Raw genomic sequence first — 17,892 nt, forward strand, 5'->3', positions numbered from 1 at the left:
TTCTCCTTCTGCCAGTCTTCATTAGCTGACTAATCAAAAAAACTGCTTGGGGAGATAATTATTGCATAAAAAAAGAAGATGAGTCCATACCAATAATAATAATAATTATTTTCCATTATCTAATAGTCTTTCCTTGCAATCCATAGCCAATCTGAATCAGCAACATTCCTGTATGGGTATAAGTGATAAGTAATGAATTAAGATATTGATGAGGTCTTTAGCCAGGGTCATAACTGGCTCCCAGAAGTCAATAATTATCTCGATACGAATATCTTTATTACAAAAGTGCATACGGAAGCAAAAAACCATCACCACACCAAAACATTCCCCGATGGTGTAATTGCCACTGCTTGAAATTATAGTTTTCATTAAAACAAAATGTTCAAGGTTATTGATTGCTAAAATAAGACTCAATATCTTCTCATTTCAAAGCCAAATTAAATTGCTTGGAATAGTAATATCACCCAACTATTGTGGGCATTCATCACAGTTACACCGCTTCATATTGCCGTCCCTCGAGGATTATTAGAGCAAAATAAGTGTATTTAAATGAGTGTAATTTTCTAGGAACCACAGATCCATGCAAAAACATCTGTATACACAACTCCGCCCTACTTCATCACAGTGCGCACACACAATCACCAGAGTGGAGGGCACATATCAAATACAACCCCAGACTGTTACGGGGCTCTACTCTAATCACAAATGCACACATGAATGCATTTTCGAAGCTTGAAGCTGTGATACATAAGAGTATTTGTGGCTGTAGCTAAGCCTTATGAACTCTGTAATGATACATCAAGTTGTACCTCAGGAGTCTTAAATCCTGTGTCTCCAGCACCGGTACTGCTCCCTGTGCTTGTTTCTCCTTTCCTCGATGAAAGTCTGCTCTGTTAAAACACACAACACATGATTCACAGAGGGAACCATGGAGACAGTATAGCTGCAGGAAGAAGGTCTTCGCTCTTTCAATTATGGAAACCATATACTTACTGGACCTGACCTGAAAAAACTGGACATAATAATAAAGTAAAAATGAATGAAATGTGAAATAGTAACTACGTCAGACTCACAAATAGGGTGCTTACATCCTTCCTGGAAGCTGCAGACAAAGACCTCTGCAGACAAAAGCTGTGTGAATCATGGAGGGAGGCCTTGCAGGGACTCGCAGAACAACTTCCCTCTTCGTACTCCTCGTCTACTATCTTGGCCTCAACCTGCGGGGCGGAAGAAAACAAGATCCCCCTTGGCTTACACTGTACTCTACTGCTGTATTGATTCTGCTAAATATTTATATATTTGTGCTACTTGTTCTACTTGTTCTACTGAGCAGTTGTGTCTGAGTCTTATTCTGAGCAGAAAACAAGCACACAGAAAGGATTATGGGATATATATTTGGGGAGTGATGCTATAGCAGCCAACACTTGTCCACAAAACCCAACTAAGCTTGTTGGGAAGATCATGTTTTATTTGTCTTAACTACAACAAACTCTAAAAAGTATGAAGATTAGAAGTTATCATATATATTTACAGTGGTGTAAAGTACATTTACTCAAGTACTGCACTTAAATACAACTTTGAGATACTTGTACTGAACTCGAGTATTTCCATTTCATGCTACTACTCCACTACAAATCAGTAGTAAATGGTGTACTTTTACTCCACTATATTTATTTAATACCTTTCGTTACTTTGCAGATTTGGATTTATGATGTGACATTTAAATCAGACTTTACTTACACCTGGATTAAATGTACAAGCTACCCTGCAGTATGCTGTACCAGAGTCATTAAAACTACCTCCATCTTTACCAGCTTTGATAAACACTTTAATGCATCAATAATTATAATCAAAACATACAGTAATATTTACAATTGTGAAATGGTCCAATCTGCAGAATGAGTCATTTTACTTTTGGTACTTGAAGTACATTTTGATACTTTTGCATTTTTACTTGAGTAACCTTTTGAATAAAGGAATTTTACTTATAACAGAGTATTCATACACTCGGGTACTTCTACTTTTACTTAAGTACAAGACCTGAGTACCTCTCCCACCTCTGTATATGTATAATATTATAATTAGTTGGATACATTTTGCATTCAGCAGATGACCAGGTGGCCCATAGTGATGTTGATAATAGTGTTTTTAGACTGGAATCAGTTATTTTGCTGTCAGATAAATAGCACCAAGCTGTTGACTGAGTGTATGCTAAAGGCCTCATCAGGTGGCAGTTCAGTACGGGCTTGTGCTTTACCTGATCAATAGGCAGGTCCACCTTTAACTGGTCGTCTTCCTGCACTTCGGCTGCTCCTGCCATCTCACTTCTTTTGTTTTGTGCATTGAACACACTGCCCTCTGAGAAAAGTGATTAATCACAATTACCTCATCCGCTTGCCGTCACCGTCTCATTCTTCTGCACACTCATTCTTCTGCACACTCATTCTCTCCCTCTCTATACCCCTCCATCCCTCACTGCCCTCTCCCTTTGCCTCTCCTGTTCAACTTCATGAGAGATCAATGCTGCTGTCAAGCCATTTATTTATTTAGAGTGGTCCCACAGACCAAAGGGCCACAGCTGCCCTGCCACAAATATGGCCAGCCAGCGTGAACTTTCAGACCAGGGTTAGTTCCTGACAGTGACAGGGTGCTCAGGTTGATGCATGAGGGGAATAGCTCATACGGCAATGTCACACTGTTTTTTCTTGTAAACAAACTCATTCTTGTCTGCGGCTGCTGGACGGGGCGGAATGTGAATAATTAAACAAACTATTGAGCTAGAATCTACTTCATTAGTCTTAAGTAATTTCATTTAAATAATAAATAACAAAGATTAATTAGTGATAGGAACAATGTATAGGAAAATGTTCGTGGTTAATAGCTCAAAGAAGCAATTATACAGACACAAAATATGCATGCTTCATTGTGTTTTTCAGTCAAGTGGAAGTAGAAGAGGAAACTTGTGTATCTCTTTTTGAAGCCACTCAAAGAAAAATGGAAGAGCTCTGATACTGTACCAGATGTTGCTTTTGAACTCTACTAGCTTTCGAAGAGCTACTGACTGATTTTGGGTAATAAGAGATGATTTAAAGATTACTTGTATCTTTTAACTCTTCCAATTGTGTGTTTTGTGGAGGAAAATCGTTTCTATAGGCATGATAACGTGTCTTAAATGTCGCCAGAGAACTGCAATCTAACCATAGCCACACAGCAGCATCCTAAAGAGCAATAACGATGTGAAATTGTGACCACTAGCCCGCCTATGCTACTATATACTGTATCTTCATGTTGTATGTGGCACAGTACAGATGAAGTTGAGTCATCGTATTACTTTCCACAGATGGAGACAAAACACCCTTAAACAACAACTGAATAATCTGGAGAGCGAACCCGCAATAACTGTGTATAAATAATACACACAATATCCATTATAAACAGCGCAAAAGCTTAAACCACCATATAAAGCAGTGTTTTGTCACTTTTACAATCTTTCATCGCGTCATTTGTGATTAATAACTTATTAGCATTTTAATCTCGGGAAAATTAGAGCATTTTGTTTTCGCCCACATCGTTAACAAGGCTTTGTGGATACATATTCAACAAAATGGCCTGATTGAATTCATCTATGATTTAAGCCTTCTAGATGTGGTTTGAAGTCTCGCTCTGTTTAATATTCACAGAAATGACTTGTGTATCCTTCAAAGAGCCGGGGGAGCTGGGTTCTGTTGGACTTAAAAGAACAGGCCGAGAATCTAAGAGAATATTTTTTCACCTGCCAAATGTTCCGTTTTTTTCTGTGTTTCCAAAAAAAACTCATAACTTGCAAATATAAATGTGTGCCCCTAGACATGCACACATACTGTTCCCAAACGCAAGCATATACATATACATTTGTCTTCAAAATACCAACAGTATTCTCCATATGCCCTTAGCGGAAAAGAAGCTATTGGAGGGGAGAAAAAAATTGGAAGGACCCGGGGCTGGAGAGAAATATTTTTTCTATAGAATTGCTCTGCGTACCCCCTGTAGAGCAGAGAACTGGGTTTCTGGACACCTGCCTCTGTTGTTTGGTTCTCTCCGGTTTGGCTTGTTTCTTCATCTGGCCCCTAGCTGTGTGCTCAAGGTCCTCTCTAAAGCCTGTGTGAGCAAACTACATGAAGAGACAAAAGAGAGAAGAGAACAGGGGCACAGATTAAGGCGTATTTCCTCAGATTTCTCTGTGATTCATCATCGACTTTTGCTGTTGTTTTGTAAAGAGGAAGAAGAAAAAAAGACAAAACACATCGGGGCAAAACTTGTTTTATCCTTTCTTCTCAACGCTTTTTTACATTTTCCATTGACCTCAATTTTTCATGAGCTGATATGCTTTGTAGCTCCCCCGTGACTCCTACTGTATTGAATTCATCTGGTTCCAATACATCCCGTGCATAACCTATCAATCACTGGGGAGCGTGGCAAACTAATCATTTATTGATGAAATGGGGCAGCCATGAATTTCTAACTGCATTTGTCTATTTATCAAGCCAGATCAAACAATGAAAATCCAAACAAGCTTAAAGGGAAAGGGAGGGAGTCGTAGGGAATAACTTATTCTTCAACAGCAGACAGCAGAAGGTTATTGATGGAGAGGGGAGGGGAAAAAAACAAGCCGGGGACTTAGTTGCATGTTGGTAGAGAGTGAAAAGGAGAGAGAGCAGTGGGGAGAGTTCAGAGTGATGTTCAGACAGCAGGGTACACATCTGAATTAATACTTCCACAAAAGGCAATTTTCTCCTCACAGACTCCTCATCCCCTCTGTAGGTAGCAAGGTGAGGTATGTCTCCCTTACAGAAACACAGACACACAGGATGGAGCAGACTTAATGTTTCTTTGCAGCTACAGTGCTCTTTACTGCAGCTATCTGGCTGGATCCCTGGGCTGGCTCCGGGGATAGTGCAGTGATCTCAGGCTTCCACCAAAATACACTTCTGGCAATGGTGTTTGTAAGCTCACTAACATGGCCCTCTGGGAATAACAGCATTGTTTCTTCACTTGTTTGCCTTCTTTAATGCACAGGCAAAGACTGTTGGTATTTGTTTGAATCTCTACAGCCGTTGGTGGGCCGAGGGAGGAAAATAAAATAACAAAAGCAGAGTGAAGTTTGTATATTCAGCGAAGGAGAGTTGAAATAGAGTTCACACTGCAGCGCCGCAGTGTCCACAGAACCACACGAGATCAAAGACAGCAGAGCACTGGCACTGTCGCATGTATGAGCTGTTAATTCAGACTTTAGCCAACCTCGATTCGCCTGCGAGTGATGTGGAACAACTTCAGCGTAAAGTTCAAAATCAAAATTCATCTGGGCAATCAAAAATTGAACAGCTTGTTTTCCGTGTTTACAGCCTGGTGGGATGTAAATAGATATTATATTATTTAAATCAACACAGTTAAATCAAGACTGCCTCACTCGGGGAGGGGAAAGCAGAGGACGAGGGCCGCCGCGGAGCCGGGAGAGTACAGCACAAGTAGCAGCGAGACTGGAAACGCAACAGAGGAAAAGCTGAGGTCATCGCGTCTCTCGTTCTGCATTACATATCTACAGTACTGTGTCCTGGGGGAGCACACAACTGTGTGTGTCAGGAGGCCCCGGAGAGAGAGGCCAAGAGAGAGAGAGAGTGCTAAAGTTAGTGTGAAGGGGACTCAGGGGGACCGAGCAGCAAATAATCTTTGGCCCTCTCAAGTGGCAGAGAACAGGAGTCAACAAGAGGACGCTGTGATATGATAGCCAGGGGAAAACGGGGGTCCCAAACAATTTGACCGACCAGCCTCCACCCATACTTGCTGTGGTATCAGGAGGAGCCACTCCCAGTGAGCAGACATGCTGGCAGCAGTGAGGGGGTATAGTTTTTCCATTGGGCATTGCTACTTCCCCTCATCAATGACATCATCCAGAAACAGCAGAGAAATGGAGAGCAGCAGCAAGTCATCCCTGTCAGGCAGTGCAGCTATTAAAAGGTTTAGTCAGCCTTTCTGGGCTGATTTCACAGGATGCTTGGTGTGAAGTATATGTGAAGCACAACCGCACTGCTCATTATTATCACTTTTATACGAAAGTACTTTGCTTTGATTCACATCATTATTCTCTTTGCATTCATCTCCCTGCTATTAATCTTGTCTTTATGCGACGTCTACCTCAAAAGTTTCTACCTCATCATGTCTGTGAACACCTAACTCAGCATATATGCTCGCTCCCGTTGGGAACATGATGTTCTAGAGAGTTTCAGTATTACACTCTGCAGAGCCGTCACTTTCAGCGGTTGCTTCAGACCAGATGTCCCATTCAGCAGCGCAGAAATGCTCCACTGCCGGTGCAGACAGGACAGGACAGGCACCGTTCCAGTAGTGCAAGGTGGCAGAAGCAAGGTTACATTTCACACAGCTTCAGTGGGCATGTTTACAGGTTCTTTTTACTGGCATTTCAAACCAGACTGCTGTTGTTTTGTGAGGTCAAACTGAAATTAATGACGCACATGACCCTATAAATGTATGTGTAATCAGTAGGCCAAAGCAGCCGACAGATCAAGACGGAGAGGGCAGCTTTCACATGTGTTGTTTCCCCTCTGAAAAGTCCTTATTAACTGGTCAAATCATGTTTACAAATTCATGAGGGGTTCAGACGTGGAGGCAAAGGGAGTGTAATGGGTGCAGCTTCATGTTCACTGAATGAATAATACTACAATGAGATGGTGGGATGCAAACACAGTCATTGCTCTGTCTCTGTCTCCACCTCATGGCGCTGTGTGAAATGGCAGAGAGTACAGTCAGAGCGGTGTTGATTCAGATTTTAAAGTCAATGAACCTCAGTCAGGCAAAGATTCATAACAGTGTGGTTTCCATATACTGTTTAAGATTGACTAGATTTTAATAAGATGAAGAAATCTTGCAATTTCCCTAACATATTCTAATATATTGCTGATAAATATGCATCAGATTTCTGAATATAAAAAGGTAGACAACCCCAGATACAGCTCGAGATAAGGCATGGGACATTTTTCTCCATCTGATAAAAAAATTGGCATCTGCCACAGCGTTGTCATCTTTCATGGTTAGAAGAATCAGATGTCAGACACATCTCTCACAGCTCCCCCCCCCCCATCTCCACCTCAACTTGCTGAGTGGGCATGTTCTCATGTTCACCGTGTGATTTGGTGTACATCTCAGGCCCACAGCAGCGCAATCCTCATATGGATTCAAAGCACTTCACTGTCTACTTAATCACAATACAGATTGTCCCGGTTCTGGTTTGAATAAGAGATTTTTTCTTTATTTTATTTTTTTCAGTCCGTGGAGTCCCCCCTGGTGCATATGATCTGTCTATGAGGCTCACTGCGCTTGATCAAGTGGGCCAGCCTTTCTCTGTGGGGATTACCCATCAAAGTGAAAAGCAAAGGTAACGCAATGCCTCCTGCAGACAGTGATTGATGATAGCGCTGTTTCATAACGAATTGCACCCCCACCAACAAGTCTCACATGTGGGAAATGTTAATTGAAATGCTGTGTGTGCAAAGACACGCTTTTCAACTGTGATGCTACCAAGGTGTTGCAGCAATAAACTGGAGGGAATTTAAGAAGAACGTATTACAGCGGAGCATGGCGGGAAAAAGTGAACAACCAGATGGCAAACTTCACACAACTCTGGGGCTATAGCACTCAACCACCAACCTTTGGATGTCTTGTCTTTCCAACAGCAGGCAGGGTGTTTTGGCTGAAGGGGGAAAAAGAAACCCAAAATGTATAAACACGTTCTCTCTTTTCTACACGAAACCTAATCTAAGTGTTTATTTCAAATATTTAAACATTGACTTATCTAATGGACAAAAGATCCTAGGTGTTATACCCTTCAATCCTGTTGTTGTCCTTGATAACATCCCTCCAGGGGTTGCAGTGATCATATTGGAGAGCTTTAAACTTTTCTGCACCAACTGCGACATAGTACTGGTTGTTCTCCAGTTCAGTGAGACCGCAGACAGGACGCCCACCTAATGTGCAAAGCCTGAGAATGCAAATACAGGAAGACAACAATTTGAACAATGTTTTGTAATGTTTTTATATATAAGTATCAGTGTTTGGATGTTAAACAAACATTGTTATCTCAAATATTGTTTAAGTAGTTAAACTTAATGTTTGTTTATTCTCAGAGACTAATCAAAGCAGGTTTTGAATTAACTACTGTGAGCACATCACAAGCATATATGGTCTCAAATCTATACGAGAGCAGCTCATAATCGACAGAGTTTTAACTGTTAAAAACCTTAAATTAATGTGCACCATTTGTGATAAAAAAAAGTTTGGCTGATCCACATAATTTGTGGGGATAAGAATGGATGTGATGTGATTCATGTATTTGAAAGAAAATAAACATGTTTTCTTTACAGTTGGGTGCTATTTTCTTGATATAAAAACAACTACAAGTTGTAACTTTGATTTCCCTCACTGGCACAAAAAACTATAAAGACTAATAAGCTGATTTCAGACATCACCTGTGAACAGCACCAGTGCGAAGTCGCACTTTCTCTGTCACCATGGTTAACACATGTTCCCAGCTTCTAAGAGTATACTTTGGGATCCGAATTCGAACTGCAGCAACCAAAACCTCTCCGTTGGTAAAGACACTACGAAACACAACGAAGGGGAAGAAGACACAATAAAATAGAATTGAATTGCTGAATATGTATATACATGATTTCATTACATAACTACATACACAGCAACAAACATTCTCCTTCTTAGGTTAACTTTGTATGCATCAAGATTAAAATCAATACTCACTTTATGGTGCAAGACTCATCAGTTGCTTTCTTCCAGCGAGCAGAAACTACTAAACTGCTGTGAACAACAGGTCGGATCTGTAAATGTCAAAAATAGGGGTCAGAAAATGTCCCATTGGTGAATAAGGAATGAGGCATTTTTTTCAATGTTTAACTCATACTAAGTGTGATTACAGGAAATCTTGATTTTGTTATTTGTTTGCTGCCAATGTTCCTCCAAACCACTGCAATGGGTCTGGGTTAAGCCTTCAGCCACCTTTAAACTTCCATGAAAAAAAGCTCTATATCATACTATGGTCATTATTTAGTACAGAAAAATATTGGGTTGTGAAGTTTAATGATCTATGCCATTTAAGTAGTCTTACCTGTTCTCTTTTCTTATTCTGTGGCTTCTTGGTTGTAATTGCAGAATAGCTGAAAGGCATTCAGGAAAAGGGTTAATTACTCAGAACCAGGTTCAGGTGCTACATGTAAAATATACATAGTTAGATGGTCATCAACGATAGACGGGCAGACATCTATAGACATCATAACTCAAGTATTACTAGTTTTAAAGCTAAAGGTGGAATAATGCTAACAAATATGCTAACAAGCACATCAAACAGCAACAGTAGACTGCAAAAACCCAAATTAACGGACCGATTTTGAACTGTTAACAAACAAACGCCTCCCCAACAAACAACAAACAAACAAACAAACACCCAATCATAACAGAACATGCCGAAAATAACGCACCCTGTCAGGCCGAAATTGAAGCTCTTTCCTCGGTCACAGTGACCTGACATCCCCGCTGTAACCCCACACAAACACACGTAACACACGTCACACACGTCACACACGTCACACACACACACACACACACACACACACACACACACACACACACACACACACACACACACACACACACACACACACACACACACACACACACACACACACACACACACACACACACACACACTTTACAGCATGGTACCTACTCTAGCTTTTTGAACTGCTCTTTCCCGGCTGCCACATACACGCTGCCATGCTTCAAGTCGTCCAAATGCTGAACCTTGTGGCCCTCGATGGGAGTGTACAGCTTTCGGACGGCGTCAGAAGCCTCAAGCCCTCTGGTCAAAAATGTCAGAAAACTATCAAAAGTTGACAACTGCCGCGGATTCACAACTAATCTCCTCCCAGGAAAGAAAGCATCTCCGTTTTTGTAGACAATTATTGTTTTGGTCGGAGGCAGATCCCCTCTCACTGCTGTCCCCGGCATACTTGAAGTTTGTTTGAACAAACAAACAACGAAGTTTGGTGTCCAAAGTAAATGTGTCACTGGTAGGCGTGTTGAGCCTCCTGAGTAACTGGAGATAGCATCCGAAAGTACTTCTTCCACATGAGAGGTGTAGCATCAAGAAACCAATCCACCGCCTGTGTTGTTAGTTTCACCCTTTAACATGTAACGTTAATTTACGGTTTGATTCTAAAACTGTGTTTCTAAGGCAACCAACAGGGGAAAAGGCATTAGATTTTCAGATTAAACTTCTGTTTGTAATTGTACTTCAAAATAGCACTGCAGCCTATAGAAAATGTAAAAAAGTGACTAACATTTGCAGTTTTCTTTTTAACGGATGTCTGGGGAAATTTGGCACATCCCACATTTCTGTAAATTTGGGATTACTTAAATGGATTTACATGAATTTAACCAGATTATCAGGCCTCCTTAATGATAAGCAAATTGTTTTAAATAATGTTCGCTTCATCTGGCATTTAGTTGAGGGACATTGTGTTGAAGTCCAATATTGTTGGGTTTACCTGTCTTTAAAAATGTTTTTTATCGGAATTTCAACTTCATTGTTTTTTTACAGGAAATGTTTCGCTGTACATGTCCAGGACGATGTCCACTGTATGGAAAGGGATATTAACAGCACCAATAACATACCCTTATGAGAATAAAGATATACATTTGGCATACCTTTCACCCCTGTATCACTCCTTGTGCTTGCCTTACCAAATGTTACATTTTTACTATTTACTAAAATAAATATTTAAATGTAATTCATGTGTTATGAGGCCAAAATGAACAATCAATGTTATAGTATGAAAATATGTTTTGATGCTCGCTTTAGTGCTGGTTATAACTTCAGAAACAGGGTGTGTTTTTCTCTTGTTTTCATGCACTGTAGCCATACAGTATCTGCTATTTGCAGGCATTTTCTTTAACAACAGATTATGTGCCTGTCCACTGTTAGACAGAGCTGTCCAAATTGTTTACCACAATGGTAACCAGAGATTGCACCAACAATGGCACCTAATTGGTTTAAGCCAGACAACTCCTGGTCAATTAAATGCATAATTCATCTAGGCATTAATTATGCATTTCTTAAGGGACTTTGAGCTGTGCTTTATTAGGAGAACTACATTATGCATATTTAAATTCTTCTTCTAAAAGGGACTCAATAGGATATCATCTCAGCTGGGAGGCCCGTACTCAAAAACAAAAGCAGCCGGGGCTATAAGACAACTTCTATTAATCACACAATGTTTTCTTTATGCACCAAACACTGAGCTGTCACAATGTTACCAAGTGTAATTAATTTATCATTATTTTAAACTCTCTTGTGTTTATAGAATACATTATTCTTAAATAATATACATGTCACAGCCAAACTGACAGTATTCATTTAAATCAGTATCATCTGTTTAGTTGAGATCATCAGATTTAATGCATTGCTTAAAATGGAAATAAATATGGATCTAGAGAAATCTCCAGAAATAAGTTCAAATAAAAAAAACATGAAAAGTAACAGACAATAGTTTAAGTATTTTACCAAATATGTTCTCGTAAAAGCACACATTATTAATACAATAAAAATGGCAGACTTTGTGCATGCTAGTTTGAGAAATGGTTACAATGCAGTACGATTTTCCTCCACTGGGTGGAGACTGTCTCACACTGCTGGGTTTAGCTCAGCTCACTGTATTAATGTTGTCAGGTCAGGGGCGGAAAATAATGCACACACACTCTTTCATCTTTAGTTATCAGCGAATCTTTATTGTATAGCAACAGCCACATAAATTATGATATGAATAAAGGATGTATATTGCATTCCATTGTTATGATTAAAAGTGTGCAACTGGAAACACAATCTTTAATTTCAATTTGTAATGCACACTACAGCCTTCTGCATTTGCTTATTTGTCTTGTTTGTTGATGGCCCTGTTGCAAATGTTGCCGGGTGGATAGTTTGCATTACATAAAAACTCAATACATTGCCTTGCATTCTGTTTGAAACACTGATAATTCACAGAGTATGAGATTAAGTGTGTATTGAGAAAAAGAACAAATATCACAGAAGAACAATAACTGGATGTTTTTTGAGTTCAGAAAATAAATACCGTAGCTTATAAGAAAAAGTGGGAAATATACTAGCTTGCACAACTTGGATGTCATTTTGTCGCCCTATTTACACTTTTCTACCTAACTTCTGTTCCCTTATATGCATCCGTTCTTTCAGCAGTCTCTTAAACAAAGACTGAACTCAGACACTGTCCTTGTCAAATTCACAAACAAAATACATGGTAGGGTTGCAGGCCACATCAGTCCACTCCCCAGAGGCTACCATCTCAACACAGTCTTCATCATCATACGCATTGTTGGGTTCTCCCTTCCTCCATTTGCTGAAAGTGGTCATGGCAGAGAGATCCACGTAGTTGAAGATACCCTCTTGGTGCAGGTCATGAATGCCAATGTAGACTCGATTGAGGCCGGCATCAGTTATGTACCCCGCGATGGCCATGTTGGCTCCCTCGTCTTTGGGCATAGCCAGGTGCCCTCCCCTCGTCTGGCAGTAGACCTCAGCATCCGAGTAGCGTTTCTCCTCCTTCACCAACAGATAGACCTTACTGTCCGTCTCTTTTATGCCAGCAACAGCTGCAGGGGAGGGCAGTGCTGAAAAATGAGCACTTGTATTTCTATACACTTCACATTGACATGTGCAGCATTTGAATTTCTATGATGATTAAGTAATGCAAAAGCGTGGATACAAGAACTGTGTAGAAGTACATTTGAATGAGATAGGAATGCTTAAAAGAATCATACCATTTTTAATGAATTTAAGTTCAGAGGATAGCTGTGCAACAAGAATGTCCATTTCTCCAATCGTCTTTCTCATTGGTGTGCACTCACATGGAACACCTGATAAGGCAAAAATGTGGGGGATTACCTAGGTGGTCGTCTTAATTAGTTCTCAAATTTCACCAAATGTGTCCGTCTAATTCAGCAATAATCTGCTTCACAAACTGAATAACACAGTATTAAATCTCACCTGGATCTCCATTAGCGCCCTGTGGACCTGCATCCCCCATGTCACCCTTTACCCCTGAGATACATAGTGGAATGGTTCATAAATACTTAATTAAATCTGTAACAATATGATGTGAAGTACATTTTTGCTTCTACTGATTACCTTTCATTCCACTTGGGCCTACTTTTCCATAACGTCCCATTATGCCTTTCTGACCTTTAACCCCAGTTTGACCTGAAAGAGTAAATAAGACAGGAATATGTAGTTAATATACAATCTATTTAAAAAGCAATATGACTTTCTTTTCTGCAAAAAATAACAAAAATGTGAAAGAATAACAAAAGTAGAATTTCTCCTCTTTCTGTGTAATCTCTTTAAAAGGATGCGAGCACCCTCTAATCCTCATTAAGGTTTCCAGTAAACACTTGTCCACAGCAGTGGGTCATTTCTCCAACCTCTCACCCAAATGTAAACACATGGCCATCTCTGGATTGCCTAGTAGTGATGTAACAGCACATTATCAGCCCAAGCAATGTGATCTTTAACCTAAAACTTTTTTTTGTTTTAGCATAGCAGTAGTGATGAAAATAAGAAACAGGGTTAGTTTGGGTGTATAGTTTAGGTATTCCCAAGCATTCGGTAGAAACAATATACCAATTTCTCCATGCGGACCAACTCTTCCTGGTCTCCCTGGTGCTCCTTTTTGTCCTTTCTCGCCTGGTTCTCCTTTTGCAGAGAAGGAAAACAAATAAATTTGAAACAAGTACTTATATTGTGATTTTGGATTTTCAATATATGGTGTGTGTGAGAGTATGTAAAAAGGAATGCCTTTGAGTCCAGGGACAAGGATCTGAACAGTGCAGGACTCCTCTGCAAACTGCTGTCCATGCGATGTCTGTAGTGTCAGTAAGCTCAGCACAGACATTAGTAATATGGGCAATAACAACTTCTCTCCTATCATCCTTACATGAGCTGGTTGTTGGGCTATACTGTAGAAACAAGAGAGATAAAGAAAAAAACATATTTTCAAAGAATTAGCTTAAAATGTATCTGTAGAGATGGTAATTAGGACTAAAACTAAAAGCAGTTTGAGCATGTAATTAGCACACATTTGAATAATGTTCATAAGTTCAAAATAGAAACAAAAAATAGAACAAAAGCATGATTCTCTCATCCTGAAAAAAGGCAATAATTGAAAAAAACAAACATATTGATGCCCAAGATACGAGAATAATTGTTTGAAACTAATCCATACACAACCTATGAATGATTGATAGAAATGGCTAAAGATACAAACGACATCTACAATCACAGTTGCATAAACCAAATATATATTGGCTTTCATAAACTTGGCAACCCCTGAGGAGAAAGACAAGTATCCTGCGTTTCACAATCTGGATGGCCTACCTGCAGAGGTGTTTCAGACAGGAGTGGAGAAGATGTATAGCCAGCTTGCAAAGACGTGCAGGAGGTTTGAACACTGGTGGTCCTACAGAAACATTTCATGTTCCTCTACAGACACCACAGAATCTGTGTGATAGGACATTTGTAAACAGTTCACAGATAAAGCCAAAAGCAGCTGGGGCCTCACAGATAATTGGCTGGGAAAGCAGTCCAGTGATTGATGGTGGAGGGGCCCGGTAAATGCACTCACTCAACTTCCAACTCTATCAGATATCTGTGCCTGCGATGTCTGACATGCCGCAGAATGTATTTTAAATTCAAATCAACAAGTTTCTTTAATATGGCAGAGGAGTTGAATCCATTATGTACAATATTTCGAAGGCTTGACTGCAGGTTCTGTGTAATTCTGTATCTCAGAGTCAATACAAATGAAGCATTTGGGATTTCACATTAATAAAATACATGGATTGTATCATCTCCCCAGAGAGACTGGTTCCTTGTGATGACAACAACTCTCTAGTGCATCCTCTCTCTTCGCTTAACTCTCTATCTCTCTCTGCTTTCCTACGGCAAGCAAGTTAATTGGTTTGATATTTGGCTTCAGATACAGATTTGCTTGTCCTCTTTGCTGTCACCAGAGGGAGCCATTGTCCGTCTATGAACAGTAGTGGACCTCAACTGGCATAGATCTTAAATGTACAATGATTCACCTTATTTTTTGCAGTAAATCAAAAATTACAGTGACTAAAATAACCCAAAAAACTTGACTTTACCTATCTGGGTTTGCATGCTTTTTGTTGTTTTGACCATAGTGAAAAAAATGATAAAAGAAAGTCAACATTTTAAAATAGCTGCTGTTTGGAGGATATACTGTAGTGTCCCCCCAAATAAATTGTCACCACTTGATATGTGAAGGAGGAGATAGTCTTTCCCGTGCATTATTTAGGATGTCATACAAATACAAACTCTAACTTTTAACTTGCGAACAAATAAAATGTCATGTTAATGTTTACATGCTGTCATCTAGTGTCAGTAATAAGATATGGTCTAAAGCAAGAGTATCAGGTGTCCTAATTAGATTTACAAACCCAGTGGTGGCTTTCAAAGGGGGATTAGATGTCTCCTTCAAAAATCCCCCCAAAAGTTTTGGATTACCTGCCTCTTCAAATATTCATGACTCTCAAGGCAACATTTGCTGTCTTTTCATTGCAGCAAGTTAAATGGCCGTGTGGTCAATTCATCCTCTAACTCCAGTTTTATGAACAATCCTGGGATGATCATATGACGAATAGTATGTAGTAAGTACATTTAGAATAGTCCTCACATTGACATACAGTAAAAAAAAACATATATATGCATGTGTATACAAATAGCCTACATAGTTCCCAGAGACATTGTGTATATGTTATTATATAAACATTTGTACATAATTTCACTACGTTTTGAAAATTGGATGTAACACCTGAGTCATAGGTTTATTTGTAAAGTGGTGTACCGTGTTACATTACTGCATTTTTCTTTAATATGCCTGGTTGTAATGATATTGGTGATACTGAATTCTAAGTCTACTTTACAGTGCTTATATTCTGTGCTGCACGACGGGGTTCATTGCTGCTGTATGAAACAGTAGTATGGACGAGGCCTCCCTCTAAACACAGCCATTAAAACAAACACTTGACACTGAATCGTCCGAGCAGCACTTCAACGCACCTTCAGCGGTGTACAGACTGAGTGACGTCACCGGCGCACACCGAAGCACCGAGCTCAGCCTGTCATCCCGACAGCCAGCAGCTACTGTCTGCCCCGGGAGGAGAGACGGACAAAGCTGGGATACTACTACAACTTCACATCCGTATGAGGGACTTTAAACTCCTGTCGCACTAACGTACATTTGACCCCCTGAACGTGAGTGTTTTTTCTAACTTTTACACTTTTTTTGAGCGATTACACAATGTCTCAAACAGCCTGAGGTAACCGAGTTTTTATTATTTTGACAGGTACGTAGATGGAGTGGTTGATACACTCTATTGTTGCACGTATGCTTTCTAAGTTTAAGTTAATTCAATTATTAACAAGCCTTGCCTACATCAGTGTTGCTGCCACAATGGTTTATTGATAAATATCTCAATAACGTTTGTCTTTTGTAGGCGTACAGAAGATGCTCAATACATGTAATTATGAAGTTCTCTTAAGTCATATCGTGTTAATGTCTTATATCTTATGTGTGTTTTATTCTACAATGTCAGCCATTTTACCACCCCTCAGCTAATTCAAACCAAAAATCTATTTTGTAAAAGTTTTCTAAATATACACCTTTGAAGTGTGTGCTGTCTTTTTTCACAGTTGACCTTTTGTGTATATCCAAAGCGTTTTCCATATCCCTTTTTCCCGGTAGAGAACAGGAAACAAGAGGCAGGAAACAAGAGGCGGGTGTGCTTGTGCTGCTTTTGCTCTGAACCAGTGTTCATTCATTTGTGTACACATATGTTTCCTTCTCCCTGTACTCCTATGGTATCTTTCTCATGCAACCACCATCTGATTTGCATTGTCTCTCAGCTGATTACAGTTTTGTTTGTTAGCCTTGGTTGTCTCTTGGAGTCTCACCTCGCTGTCTGGATTAGGGTCAGATACTAAGAGGATTTAGTCCTGCAGAGTCAAAGTTGCTCATGAGTCTCTGTTTTGTTGGAAGGACTCAACAAAGTAGACATTAGGCTGCTCCCTAAGTGATATAACAGATTGTTTAAAGGGTTGCTTTGAAAGTAGCATGATAATCCCAAAGCTCTTGGTACATTGAGCAGAGCTGTGATTACAAAGACTGATGTGTGATGTGGTGTGGGTGAGCAGACCAACGTCCACTGCTGTTGGTTTATCACAAATATTGTTAGCTAGGATGTTGTCTTTATTGTACAGTATCTGGAATGTACTTTCAATACCAAGATTGTGAACTCATTCAGGCTTTTGGTGGACAGGGCGTTTTGAAATTAGAATATTTCCTGTACTGTAATCAAACTTCCACTGATGTAGGGAACTGTGGGAAAGCTTTGTGGTTATCAGTAATCTAACAAACACGGTCTTGGAGCTTCTCCGTAGCCTTGTTCTTACACTTGAAGGTTGAAGATAACAGACTGAGAAAGTAATCTTTATGTCCTCCCCCCGTTTGGTGCATTTTTTTATACTCGTGTATGTTTGAATGTGGAAAAACCAAATTTGAAAAACCAAATGATTACCATTGCAAATGTTTACACAGCATCAATATACTGTATACAAATTCTTAGTCTGTGAATGCTAGAAATGGGGCCTTTCACTTGTTGCACCAGCTCTAGGCACTGTATAGAATCTGATCTATGTATTAAGGGAAAATAACTAACATTGGCTCTGCTTTCTCC

At 39.8% G+C, this 17,892-nt stretch overlaps 3 protein-coding genes across 7 annotated transcripts in view; 1 reads left to right on the top strand and 2 right to left on the bottom strand.

Annotated features, from left to right (window-relative positions):
* The window catches only part of LOC134881873 (doublecortin domain-containing protein 2), a 31,498-nt gene extending 21,308 nt beyond the window's left edge, over window positions 1-10,190 (bottom strand). Inside the window, exons 1-10 of one of the 3 annotated variants that reach the window (XM_063909465.1) lie at window positions 9,791-10,190; window positions 9,173-9,221; window positions 8,809-8,885; window positions 8,520-8,651; window positions 7,877-8,032; window positions 7,702-7,744; window positions 4,021-4,150; window positions 2,258-2,358; window positions 1,074-1,217; window positions 810-890 (exon numbers count right to left, since the gene is read on the bottom strand). In XM_063909465.1, the coding sequence (XP_063765535.1) occupies window positions 810-890; window positions 1,074-1,217; window positions 2,258-2,358; window positions 4,021-4,150; window positions 7,702-7,744; window positions 7,877-8,032; window positions 8,520-8,651; window positions 8,809-8,885; window positions 9,173-9,221; window positions 9,791-10,071 (1,194 nt within the window). In that variant the 5' untranslated portion in view covers window positions 10,072-10,190. Of the gene's footprint in view, window positions 1-809; window positions 891-1,073; window positions 1,218-2,257; window positions 2,359-4,020; window positions 4,151-7,701; window positions 7,745-7,876; window positions 8,033-8,519; window positions 8,652-8,808; window positions 8,886-9,172; window positions 9,222-9,542; window positions 9,614-9,790 lie in introns of those variants that run through there. The other 2 variants (XM_063909466.1, XM_063909467.1) reach the window with 2 other exon arrangements.
* A 1,639-nt stretch (window positions 10,191-11,829) lies between these two features.
* On the bottom strand, window positions 11,830-14,569 carry colec11 (collectin sub-family member 11). 2 transcript variants are annotated; one of them, XM_063909315.1, is made up of 7 exons: window positions 14,510-14,569; window positions 13,931-14,091; window positions 13,757-13,828; window positions 13,265-13,336; window positions 13,124-13,177; window positions 12,898-12,993; window positions 11,830-12,747 (listed from the first exon to the last, which is right to left on the bottom strand). In XM_063909315.1, exons 2-7 carry the CDS (start codon window positions 14,061-14,063, stop codon window positions 12,338-12,340), a joined length of 837 nt encoding a protein of 278 aa, XP_063765385.1. In that variant the 5' UTR covers window positions 14,064-14,091; window positions 14,510-14,569; the 3' UTR covers window positions 11,830-12,337. The 2 variants fall into 2 exon arrangements, with proteins under 2 accessions (XP_063765385.1, XP_063765386.1); XM_063909316.1 differs by lacking the exon at window positions 14,510-14,569 and having other exon boundaries at window positions 11,830-12,729; window positions 13,931-14,092.
* Window positions 14,570-16,264: 1,695 nt separating this feature from the next.
* The window catches only part of myo6b (myosin VIb), a 35,631-nt gene continuing 34,003 nt past the window's right edge, over window positions 16,265-17,892 (top strand). For both annotated transcript variants that reach the window (XM_063909131.1, XM_063909132.1), the window contains exon 1: window positions 16,265-16,411. The gene's annotated coding sequence lies outside the window, so the exon portion shown is untranslated. The remainder of the gene's footprint in view (window positions 16,412-17,892) is intronic.

This window comes from Eleginops maclovinus, chromosome 19, assembly GCF_036324505.1.
Source record: "Eleginops maclovinus isolate JMC-PN-2008 ecotype Puerto Natales chromosome 19, JC_Emac_rtc_rv5, whole genome shotgun sequence".
In the NCBI taxonomy this organism is placed as follows: Eukaryota; Metazoa; Chordata; class Actinopteri; order Perciformes; family Eleginopidae; genus Eleginops; species Eleginops maclovinus.